This window comes from Acyrthosiphon pisum, chromosome A1, assembly GCF_005508785.2.
Source record: "Acyrthosiphon pisum isolate AL4f chromosome A1, pea_aphid_22Mar2018_4r6ur, whole genome shotgun sequence".
NCBI lineage: Eukaryota > Metazoa > Arthropoda > Insecta > Hemiptera > Aphididae > Acyrthosiphon > Acyrthosiphon pisum.
This window is the reverse complement of record NC_042494.1, coordinates 155,544,531-155,558,598: the sequence shown is the minus strand read 5'-3', so window position 1 is coordinate 155,558,598 and position 14,068 is coordinate 155,544,531. Positions and strand designations below refer to the sequence as shown.

Below are 14,068 nucleotides of genomic sequence, written 5' to 3'. Positions count from 1 at the left end.
TCATACACATTACTACTACGATTCAAACCTAATATAAATTATTATATTTGGTTACTGTCGCGGTACCTTTATTAATAAATTATAATATTTATTCTACATTGAATATACCAAAAATACAAAAAACTACAGTCCACTCAAATTTATTTCCTCGCCGGAACAATACGTATAATATTGTACAATATGTAACGTACCTAAATGTATTTTCTAAATACGTAAATAATTTTATATTGGTAATATTATATCGTTATTATTTTTATAATTAAACAAAAACAAAAATAATAACTAATAAGTAATGTAATCGTAAAAATATATATATTATAATGGGAACAAGATAAAAGGGTATATTTCCGACATCTGAGAAATATTAATACATATTGTATTACATGAGTTGGAATGAATAGGAACAGCCTTCCGGTCATTTCAAATGGTTAAAAATTAAAATAAACTTTACATCACTACAATAGAAGGTCCTCGAAAATCACAGTTCTATATATATATATTTTTTTTTTTCAAATAAACTATGTATGACAAAAAAAAAAAAAATGTTTATTTCAAATTATTTAATTTTTGTTTGTACATAGCATTGTGTATCGATTTTTTTTAATGTTTTTCCCTTTTATCTTTGAAATAACAATAAAAAGGAATGGCGGTAAAAACACAAACATATTATAGCGTAATTAAAACTTAAAAATACGTATTTTACCTTGAGATCTGAAAAAATTAATTATTACGTCACAAAGCAAATAATATTCAAAAGCTACAAAGCACGAACCTTGACATTTTAATTATTTAGTTTAAACTCTTAAAGTTTCAGATATACACAATATTGCTTATTAAACGGGTTTATTGACTGCAATATACGTACCTAACATAGTACGTCTAACCACTATTATCGAATCGAATGTATTCTTGTCGGAGCTACATAATATATTAATATAACAATTATTATAATACCTATTATGTAACTATTGACACCTATTACGGAACTAAAGTACCAGCTTTATAGTAATGTAAATTGCGTGTTTTAGAAAGAAATGTTTTATGTTTAGTTTGAAGAAATATATCATTATGACCCGAATATACCTTTCTTACAAAAAAACTATTCGTTACATTTTTTTTTCATAATTATAATTCAGTTGCTATTTAGATTATAAAGTATGAAATATAAGTAAGCCATTAAAAAAAAAATATATATTTTAAAACCAAATAACAACTACGTTGAAGAAAAAAACAGTACCTATAAATATTTTTACTTGAAAGTATCTACAGGGCAAATATATTTTACATAATTTTAACTTTTAAATCATTACAAAATAATTAAATATTTTACTACTTTTACTAATTTTTATGTATTAGCTTTTTTAAACGAGTGCATACATTTTTCAAGAATATTTTAACATAAACATTTTTAATTTGGTACGAATAGTCTTTTAGTTATATAATTTAATATGTTATAAATATTAGTATTTAAGATTTTTATGAGGGGAGTCTAGGGAACCAATATTTTGTGGGGTACATCCCTCAGTACTTCTCTACCCCGTTTATCTGAATGCATCTGCGTACCTTAAAATTTAAATTCGTATTTGGAATCAACTACTCATTTAATATTTAATTTATATTTTTCGCTCCAATAAGACGAAAGAGAAATTGGTGCAGAGACTTACTGACATAAAAAAAAAAAATAATAATAATAATAAAATAAACAAATTAACAAATATAATAAATGTAGTAAAATACATAGGTATATTAATTATAACGTCCAAAACATTACTGCTGGGTAATCGTAATTATTTTAATCGTAATATCATTCATGTCTAAGTAATATGTTTATTGTAAATAAACCTTTATTGATTGTTTATTTCGAATAATCGCTAAAAAAAAACGTTTTTATGTTTTGAAATTGTCTGTAAAATATTTGTTGTACTTAATTCAAAAAAGTAAGGAAATTAAAAAGATAAAACGATAAAAATAGTAATAAGTGCAGGTATATAACATATCATTATATTGAAATTCTCAGAAAAATATTTTTATTAGGACATTTAAAACCAGAGGAGTAACTCTGCTGGATGGTGGGTTAGACTTTCGAGTGTAATTCATCATTGACGAATAGGTCGCTGCATTAAATGTATTAAATTTGAATTTACTGATTAATCATTGCATATTATACGAAAAACGTTTCTTACCTAGTGAAGATCTCTTCTGTCGACTGTTTGCTAGCCTCTACTTCTAAAGATATTCTATAATTTGTTTACATTATGCTCGGCAAGACAGGATAAGTCTCATAGGTATAAAATTATTAATTATATTCTAATACTATTATCAAAATATAAGTCAATACCGACGTATGTGGCGTAAGTACTACCTAAACCTAACTATTTTACATTTTGAGAGCACTAAAATTATACAAATAGCTTTCGTTTTACGATACAAATTACCTTATTCCTTTGTTAATAATATTTTTAATAATAATCATTTGTATAGAATTTAAATAAAAGAATAATAATAAGTAACTATTTATATTGAAGCAATATCTAATTAACATTGATATATTTGTAAATCATTCCTGTAAGCTGTGGTTGACATTTTTGGGAAAAAGTTTAAGTAATAGAAACTTTAGAGCACTTATGGGAGGGGGGAGGGAACTAGTAAATATCGGGTGCTCAATTACGGGGCTCCCTCGGGGCTCAGTCCTTGCTCCTGTTCTTTACAATACGTACATACATGACTTGACTAACACAACTTCCAAAAAAATGTGTACCTATATGTTTATGACATAATATGTTTAGCAAATCAGAGTAAAAAATTCAGCGCGATAGAACATAGGTTAGAAGAAGATTTAAAAAACTTTGAAATTTTTTAAAAGCCACAAACCAAATCGATCAAAGTCCATAATTTGCTCATTTTACCTTAATACTAACTATTAACTAATAATAGATTCAAACGAAATGTAATGCTTCTACAAAACATTTTGATACGCTTGGCGTAACGTTCAGAACACATCTGGCGTGTAGTTTAATAATAGTGTGTGGTATTTTGCCTCATAAATCAATGAGTCGATAGAGAGTGGATTTCGTTTATTGACCTTTTCGGAGTCGAAATCATAAGTGCACGGTTTTTGGATGTATCATTGTCAAAGTATGGACTAAGGTATGTCAGCAACATCGTGTTATGCATATGCCCCATTTTTTACTGTGTTTTACGTTGTCCGCCACCCACATTGGTCGCATAGAATATCAACGGACGAAGATCGGAGAACCTGACACGTAGGAAAAAGTAGTGTAGCGCAAACGAGATTCAAATATGAATAATTGTTGCTGACTTACCTCAATATTTGTCGATGGATGCAACCATATTGTTAATTGTGATGTCTTGTGGCAGCCCACTGTCGATTCATATCGTGGATGACCCGTGTTAAGACAATAATAATAACAATAATAAATACCTTCGCTACCCTACATACTTACCCACTGCGGTGTTTCAGGTAAAAGTCCTGCTGAACTTGCTGTGGCGGCGGCCCGGAGCCGCGATGGCCGCGTTGCGACGGCGGTGACTCGCTGGTACTGCGGCGGGGCGTCGGGCGAAATGTACGCGGTGAGCCGAGCGCCGGAGAACGTGTCCCGGACGAGCGTCGCGTTCGGCGTCGCGTCCCTGGCCATACTGCTGACGGGTTTCGTGACCGGTTCGTGGGTGACCACCAGGGAACCGTACAGGGTGCCGGGCACGGACGGCGCCTACACGGCCGCCGCGTTTCGGATCGGCTTGTGGAAGATTTGTCCGACCCTGAGGAAGACCAACTCCACGATGAGTGAGTACCTATTACCTATTACCTTTTATGCATATTTCAGTGGTCTCCAAACTGCGGGCCACGTCCGACGAGTTTTCACTGGCCCAGTGGCCCGCCAACTGTATAGCGAATAATCCCAAAACTCAACTAATAATAATATTGCCTTTTTTTTTAATTCATTTTTTTAATTTATTTTAGTTATACTTTCAATATTAAATAAGACTTTAAAACATTTTTTTATTTAAGTTACTGGGAAAATACAATACACTAAGTTCAAACTACCTTAATAGCAACAGCTGTAGCAACCGTTAAAAACGTGCACTTGGTTATTATTAAATTCAATGCATTTCTATTTGCTATAAGACACAGAAACTTCAAATGCGTTCACTGCGATCTGTGATCGTAATATTATAATTTATGTTTTTGGACCGCAAAGAGTTTTTAATGTTTGTACTGCCGTCGAGTGAAAAAAGTCTGATGATGATGTCATACAACAGCTGTTGTAATAGGAAAATATAATATTACTACAAGAAAATAAAATAGAGATATCACAGGGGAAAAAAAAACAAAGCAAACATCAAAAATAATTATTATAATTTAGAACGTCTCGCGATAGTGATAATAATAATATGCTAATAATAATAATATATTGGCGACGGTCGTGAACGAGGTGTGTAATTATACACCCCGACTACAGGACACGCGATACGAAAACTCACTCGGGATTTGCCTCCGTCTAACACCCGGCCCTGGGGGCAAACGAGCGAGACGTACAAAATTACATCGTCGTTATATGTATACATAAATATGATGTGTACAACCGTCAGCAAAACGGTTCGGATTTCTCTATTTCTCATATCATATTATAGTGTAGGTACCTATTTATAACTTGTACGCGTAAAATATGCGTTTCATTGCACGTTTGTCGAAAACAAAACCTCTTTCTCGAAGTGATTTCATCAAGTTTATCATCTTATGCTTTCCGCATCTCATGCTTTCCGTACCGTATTCGAAAGTTCGATAAACTTTTGAAAACATCGAACAAATATTTTTATTATTTGCATAATATATAGCAGGCGCAGAGCACAGTGTTGCATGCCGTAATTATCTCGTCGACGCGTCTTAACCACTTCTACGCACTTACCAGTAAATATCGTATACAGGTGCACCTGTTACCATGACGGTTATGCATTTGGAATTTTGTTCATCAAAGATTTCAGCAGACATTCTGAATCTGGAATCCGAGATGAAAAAAATAAATAATCAACGGCCCTTTATTAAAAACACGCAATCAGTATAATACACCACCATAATATGATATTATGGAAAGAAAATAAATGATATGTTTTCTTTCGAAAATGGCTAATCAATAAATTATCCGGCGGTGGAAACCTTGATGACTGCAAGAGCGATTTAAGATATTTATCATCATCTCAGTTCGTGACGATCAGACTGAAATCCGAGGCCATACTCAGAACTAATTTTCAGAGGGTGTGCTCTTAAACCCCCTACTCACCACTATTGCAGTGCAGTGCTGCATGCAGTGGATTGTGGCAGTTTTTTTTGTTGATATTTGTTGTTGGCCATGACAAAATAAGTGGGTATGGTTGTCAGCAACTTTGTGGTACACACCGCGTTCGCCAACTACCTGTATCACCCTGGTCACCTCTTCTCATAGGTAGACTACAATATGATAATATATATTATATAATAATGTGATGTTGTCTTACGGCGAATTGTTTAACAGCCAATGATATGAGGTGAACCACGGCTATGGCCGTGAAGGGTGGGAGGCGTCCGACGGACCAAAACTCGTATTGTTGCTGACACAGGCGCCTATTTATTTTGTCATGATGGTAATGATAATGTCAGCTATCAATGTTTCCGTTTAGAGTGACGTAGATTATTTTAAAATTAAAATGCTATTGTTGATGAGGTCCGAGGAAAATTAAAAATTAGGTGATTTTTTTTGACAATTAATAGAAGCCCGTCCCTATCATAGTAATATAATATTGTTCAAACGTTATTAATAAAACAAAACGGCCGGGGAGAAGTTTCTTATGAGATTAATGTATCAGGTACCTAATTATTAGGTATTATAATATTATAATTGTGTAACATCATAAAATATAACGTAAACCAGTTATCGTTATGATTAGGTATTTGAACAGTTGAAAATGCACGTGCGATCTATATCGAAACTCAAACCGCACATACCTATATGTACCTTCACACGGCTGTTAAACCCTATATTTCGATCAAGTCCTTCGATTAAAACTCTTCCGTCTCGAGACATCGTCGTCGCTCTGTTTGGTTTTACAGATTCCCTATATTTTCGTATTTTTTTCTACACATTTCTATATGGTTTTCGGTCCATTGTCTGAATCAATAAAGTTCATATACCGCGTATACGGTTGACTATGTTTGATGAACGCAGTCGTAAGTTTTCCGACGTGGAATAAATATATACTCATGTATAGGCCCTCCATTGATCGCCGTTATTATCGTTGTATTTATATATATATATTATATACGTATATTAAGGTTGACCCGGCACGTCATTGTTATGATCGACAATAGTGTCTGGCCATATATAGTTTTCCGACAGTAAAAGGAAACACACTGCGCCGCCGTTCTGAAACTTATTCACACGTTGACTCGGAAACGCCGTACGTATAGCATTTAAACTAGTACTATAGGGACCAGGTACGGGCTATAATATTATACGTTTTCCGCCGTGATTGGGCATTAATAATTCAATTGGCTTTCGAGTTAATTGCATGCCGATTGACAAGGGTGGACATTAACTAGGCACGTAGTTGAAAAGTTAAAGTTAAATGATTCATTTTTTTTTCAACTTAACTAGTTGGTTAATTTTCAAACTATTAACTCAATGGTAACTATTAATTCAATCCGTTGTAATAAATTAGCCTTTCACAGGTGATTTAGTTTTGTTGGCGTAATAATTTAACTATCATAGTTAGGTGATATTATGTTATTGGGCCATGCTAAAATAAAAATATATGTAGAAATAAAAGAATTCAAATTTTTTTTTTTTTAAACATTTATTAGAAAATATACAATCTGTAATATTATTTACAATGAGCATATGAGCGGAATTTACAATGACTGTGACAGCGTGAGGGGAGTAGCTACCCAGCAGTAACACTCGACGAATTCAAAATAAAATATAAAATACGTCTAGGTATAGTTAAAATCATAATTCATTATACACATCTGCACCTAACTGTAGTTAAGACTAATTAATTAATAATTGTTTTGTCTAATCGCTCTACGTAATAATATGATATTATAAGTGTATATACGATGATTTTAATTAATAGGTAACGTGTAATTGCCTATACCATTACCTACTAGTGTCAGTGGCACAACAAGTGTGGGGGGGGGGGGCAGTGGCGCCGAAGTGCATGCTGACGTCGGGCAGTGGCCCGACCTCTTTTTTAAAAAATGTGGCTGGCTGGCCATATTTTATTTACTTCATATAACTTTAAAATGAGCATGAGTATACTTAAACTGTGATTATGAATAAATGTATTTTAGGGTACCTCTATATTAAATAATTAAGATATTGAGGCCGGGAAGTTTTAAAATTGCCCGACCACATTTTAAAAACTTTGGCGTCACTGGGGGGGGGGGTGGGGGGTGATATGGGGCTTTTTTTCACTAACTTCCCCCCCGTGTGTTTAATTGTGATACGGATGTATATTATAGAAGTGAGATTTGAACTGAAATTAGATTATTACCTAAAGAACACAATAATACAGATGTTTATCAGTTTATCATCGTTGTTGTTATTATTATTTATAGGTAAAATAATAATATAATAGATATAATATAATCGTAACATGATATATTACTCTTAAACCGACAGGAACGGTCCGATTCCATTTACGCTGCAATAACGCACCGTCAAAAGTATTTTCTACCAACAATAGATGAGTATAATATTATTATGTTTACTCGCGTATTTTTCGAAAACGTTATCAGATTGATATTATAATAAGGTATACAATAACGGTATCCGCCAAGCATATTGTGATTGCGTAGGTAGCCGGTAGTTGATATTTAATAGTTTTGGAAATCAACGGCGGCCGCGGAGGTGTCCCGCTAATAGTAGTACTCATAATAATAATAATAATAATACTAATAATAATAATATAATGTGTGCTCGTATTGTAAGTTATAACGTATATAGACGATACACGTGCACACTCTTGCATATACAGAGTGGTTCACCGGGCACGGTCTTCGCAAGTTTTTTCCTCCATACACGAACAAATAACGAACGAATTCTTAGAATTTCAAAGTACCTGTACATGACTTGAAAATTTGAGACGCGATATTTCCGAATAGGTACTTATATCTTTTTACGCTAAGGTTAAATATAATAAATTATCGATACAAAATACTGTAAATATAATACGCTGATATAATAACAATCGAAATTAGAACGAATAGTTACTGAATTATTAAATTGTATGTGCCTCTATATACTGACAATAATAATTATTGTCCACGATAATAGGTTGAGATACACGATTATTTGAAAAATAATGTAGGTAGTTAATATTAATAAATTAGCATTTTTATGTTTATAAAAATTGTCTATGATGCGGTGTTTGCTTTCAGTCGCGAAACGTGTTCCGAACGTACTCATCGGCCGGTGTCACTAGTTACCGGATGGGTGACCACCTGGGTTTTTAGTGACAAATCCTTGCCACACATATACACGAGTCCAAACCTACCGTATCCTCACAGGATTATGACCTCAGTTTTCTGTCTTTCTTAAAAAAAAAAAATTGTTTGATATTATTAAGTGCTAAACTGGAGATTACATATACAATTTAATAACTCAAAAAAATACTAGTTTTAATTTTGATAATTTAACTGCATCGAATTTCAAAACAACAATCAAATAAATTAACAGTTTACTATGAAAAGGGTTAGTTCTCAATTGTAAAAAAAGGTGTTTTTATCTCCACCGGACAATACCTTAAATTGCATTAAAATCTATTAAACCAGAATTCGAGCAAAATATTATACATTATTAAAGCATGTGAGCATAATATATCAACCAGCTGCCTAAGTTAAAGGCGATTCTACTTTTACCGTTAACTTGGATAGCGGTGCAAGGCATTACAGATTATAGTAACTTACAATTTTCAGCGATTATCATCGGTATTCGTTCATGACATTTTGAGTTGAAAAATCTGTCAGTTTGCCTGTACATCGCCCTGTATAAAATATTTGATTACGGTATTATAGAGTCGACCGGTGTCGAGTACCTATAGGACCAACACGGGTTTAACTACATAATATTATGCACACATAACCCTACATAATACATGAGCTCGTCCCCGCTCGCCGACCACTCGACTGCGAATGCTAAGTACGACGTCCGTCGGCGTTCGATGACATCATTAGGAGAATTACAATAATATTATTATATATTTGGCGAGTATAGTCGATCATTCATCCGCTGCATACTATATTTGCCTACCTAAAAAACATACAAATTGCCTCCCATCCACATCGTAGACAAAAATGCTAATACACACTATTATAGTTGCCTCTAATGATCAGATATTGTTCATAATAATTATACACGAGTCGCCTCCCAAGAGTTTTCACACTACAGTTGCCTACCGCGGTATAGAACTAAGTAGTGGTTCAAAAACTTCACTCGTTCACGTCAAAATCGCGGGCAACCTATTTTATATATTACAATAAGAAACAGGGTCACTTTTTCTTTGTTTTACCGCCGCGAGTACAAAATAATACTTAATTGATTTTTTACCGTTAACTTGCGACTTTGTGTTTTTGCGCTTAACTTTTTTAATTAATAAAGTGTAATTGAAAACAAACGGCACAGGCATTTTGAAGACAATAATATGTTTAATATAGGTAGTTTTTTTTGATAAAATAATGATTGGATAAAATAAAAGTGAACCCAAAGTCCGCGATTTACCAAATAACTCATATAATATATTATATTTAGATGCCTAATAATATTAAAAATCGAAGTTCCTCTGCTTTCTAGAAAGTTTCGAGTGTACCTTTCGTTATTCAGAAGATAATTGTAATGGATGTATTGAATTTGAATTTAATGACAAATCATTGCATATGATAAATGACTTTTAGCGGAGACGGTCTGACAGTTTCTGTTTCAAAGGATATCTTAAAATATATTTATTTTTCTACTATCTAGCAACGGGGTTAACTTAACTTTATTTTTTTTCAAAACATGAAATGTATATTAATGATGTACTTATTGTAATGTTGTATCATACATTTTTGTTATTCATTTTTAAGTCAATACCAACGTGCAATAGAACGGTGTAAATAGGTTTGTTGTCTTATAATAACATAAAATTAATTTTTTGATTTAGAAAATCATTTTTACTTATCATGTTAAAATTAACAAAAAGTGGAACATTTAAAATGATTAAAAACAGCTTTATTATGTTAGTAATAATTTTGAAAGTCATGTCTAAAAAATGTTTAACTATTTTATACTTTGGCTTTCACGATTTTTTTTTTGGTTTTTCCTGGTTATTTCGAAAAGTACTGGGAATTTTCAGTATAAAATAAATCCAATTTTCTACCAAAAACCACCATCGATATTGAAAATTGAATAATATTTTCATATAAAAAGTATCTTAAGAGACATAAAAAATATAAGACATACAATATACACGCATCTCTCCTACCAGAATCTAACATATTCAATTGATTGGAATTTCACAAAGACAAAATAACGCTTACGAGATAGAAAACCAAATAACATTTTCCGGGGAAATTTTTTTTGTTTTAAAATAACTACGACTCGTAATATGTACGTTCGTGAAAGTTCCGGAGCGTTTGTTTTCTTTTCGGACCCGTATCGCACGGACCGTATTCGATTATAGAATTCTATTTGTATTCGGTGTATTATAATCTCTCTCTCTCTCCATGTATATATATACATATGTCTTTATAATATATATATATATACTATAGCACTCATCCGGTTTATCTCATGTACGTTTTGTGTGTTTCTTTTTTTCTGTTGTTTTTGTTTTCACAAAATCCAATACGCTTAATTACGACCGTAGCTCGGAATCGTTGTTTTTCTTGCGAGTTTAAATAGTATTAATGTGCCCGCCCCCGACCTTTGTAACCACGCGCACTCCGGCACGCCGAACAGGTGATGGGTTTCAACTTTCCGGACACACATACGGAAAGAGTGTATATATATATATATGTAGAGAGAAAGAGCAGACGACACAAAACTGCATGTCTATTTCTTAATCAAATAATTTCGGTAGACGGGTGAAAGAAACCACCCCAAACTTTCGGTACGATACTCTCCAGGCAGTTATACATACAATATGTGTTTGAAAAAAAAATTAGAGTCCCTTTTAATCAATACGTGTTTGTTTTGCGTTAAGGTTCCGGGAAAAAAAAAAACTATTTTAGAGCTGCGGGTATGTGAAAATCAAACACAACTCTATAATATTATATACATATTATGCCGTATAGTATAATATTATGTTTTCATCGAGTTATTATTGGAATAACAAAACTGTGGTAACACGGCGTGTTACATAGGCAATTTCGGTACATAGTCCCGTTTTCAATTAATCCACATTGTAATTATTATAATATTAATACTACTTATTTACCTATGCGAGAACAAACATTATTCAGATTGTTAATTAAAATACATAGATTATAGTTTGATTGAAAATAATTTTTTCTATTAATACATTTTAATATAATACTGTATTACTCATATGGTATGCATATAAGAACCATTTCATTTTGAAAATTGATTTCGTTAGTGAAAGTTCATAACATTTCATATCACATTTATGTAATACTTTAAAAATACTCTTTTCATATATTTTACATGTACCTTTCAAGATGACTTATTTTTGAATCATGCAATCATACGTTATTTAAATGCATAGGTAATTTTACAGGTTGTCCAAACATTAATACATATTTTGGAATACTATTATTAATATTAATTGTATCACTCTAAATATTATAAAAAAAAAACGTTTTAAAAATATTATTGAATTTCTATTAAAAAAAATGACAGCCATGACTTATGAGTATTGAAATCATAAAAATAATTTTAGATTAAACGTCAGATGCGGTTAGCGAGCGTCGAGGACGAAGTCCCCTAATTGTATTAGATTATTATCTTAATTTTAAATTATTATTTAAACAACAGATAATAAAATACCTAAAAATGTTTATTAGTCACTCGCTTAAATGTCAGACATCTGTAGCATTGAATCATTTTGGGACTTACGAATCATTCAATTTATCTTATTACTAAACATGACTGTACGCATATATAGTGTATACGTTATAATAAACATTTAAAACTTTTGAATTACCCATAAAATGAATAAATGCGATTCATTGTACTGATTAGATAAATTTTCTATTAAAGCATTATATACAATGTGCGTAAAAACGAAACTGAAGACGTGACTGCTTTGTAATGTTAAGCTATATTTTTTATCATGTTTTTTATTGTGAAAATGTTTTGAGTTTTCTTTCGTTTAAAAAAAAAAATAATAATAATAAGAGCTTTGAGGAAAATATCTTAAAGTTTTTCAAAGAAATGCTTTTAAATCATTTTGCCAAATAAAATAGTTTGTTTTCTTAAAAAAAAACAAAACAAAAAACGTGATAGTATTTTGTATTAAAAAATCAGATATGGGTTATTGCATTAGAGCGTATTTGACATCAATTTTTCATAATTGTATAATAATTAATAAATAATCATAATTTTTTTGCACTATAAATATCTTCAACAATAATTGTAGAGAATGGCAGATTATATGTATAGTATTATATTTATTAAAATTAAATTGTATTGTTTATTGATAATTATTGTTAATACGTTACGCTTCGGCGGTAAGATCGCATTACAACAAAATAAATAGATCCCTTTTCAAAAAAAAATGATGATGATAATGAATAATGATTGCATAAATACTCCAAGTATTTGAAAATATGCGGTCTTCAAGTGTAACTAATTAAAAATTCCGAAAATCTGAACTTGAACGAACTATTAAATTATCAAAAGGAAAAATAGGGATATGAGCATGTCTGCATGTTAATATTATTATTATGTAATACTGCGTATTGTGTGTGAACGTCGAAATGTACTTAACCATAATAACACGGAAAGTCCTAATCGTCATATAGTCGCGCGGAAGTGGATTTCCCACAGGATACATTTATTCTACCGAAGTATGTCCTGTATGTGTACTTTCCGAGACACGAGACGAAGCGGTCTCCCGTCGCCCTTGTTCGAACCAAAATCATCGCTTTAATTCGTCTGTACCGCTTATTATTATATGAAATAAAACTATACTACGCCGGACGAGATATCTGCGTTTGCGGATTTTAATTTTTTCCTAAAAGTCGTTTACGATTTTTCAATTCTTCCGACATCATCACATCAAAGGTCGAACCAATAAATAATACGATCGTCGTTTGCGGAAGGGATGCATAATGTTATAGGCACACATCCATATTTACATACACCGTCGCACATAATATTATAAAGGTTTACTGTTTTCTCGCCGGGGTGATCTGCGCTCGTCCTGGTTTGCATTCTAGTGTCCTGGTGACGCTAGTAAAAATAACAGTAAAAATATCCCGAGTTTTATTAATACAACTTGCGTATAATTCGTTAACGCTCTTTTACTTTGATTAATCCCGAGTGTTACTATAAAATGAAAATAAAGAGAAATCATGCATTAAGTTACTCATATTATATTGTTTTTAATTTTTCCCCAGTGAAATAGTTAACCAACGATCATCAATTAAAAATGAATATATTGCAGTTCAATGTATTTGCTTAAACATTTTAATCATGTATAAATAAATTATAATATATACTGTATAGGTATGATAAATATTTTAATATCAATAACTTTTATTAGATATATCTTATGATTTATAAGGTATTATAATTTACAATTATTATTAATTGATTAAAATACAATATAATAAATATTAAATAATGATTATCAATTAACAAATAACAATAGATTAGCTTGAACTCGAGAAAAAGTTAATAATTCAAATATTCAATAGTAATGTTTTGGTAATACAAGCTTTAAAAATAAAATGGATAGAGCTAATATTGTAAATTATTTTTTTGTTTTCGAATAGCCCATGATATAGGCGCATAAAACAATTATGTAAACATTAGTCGTGCATAATTCTGAACATATGAGTGTGTCCTATAGT

General features: G+C 31.6%; 1 protein-coding gene across 1 annotated transcript in view; it reads left to right on the top strand.

Moving 5' to 3' along the window:
- The window catches only part of LOC100571172, a 164,880-nt gene that overhangs the window by 31,900 nt on the left and 118,912 nt on the right, over positions 1 to 14,068 (top strand). The window contains exon 2 of the mRNA XM_029488644.1: positions 3,482 to 3,805. Within this exon, the coding sequence (XP_029344504.1) occupies positions 3,583 to 3,805 (223 nt within the window). The 5' untranslated portion in view covers positions 3,482 to 3,582. The remainder of the gene's footprint in view (positions 1 to 3,481; positions 3,806 to 14,068) is intronic.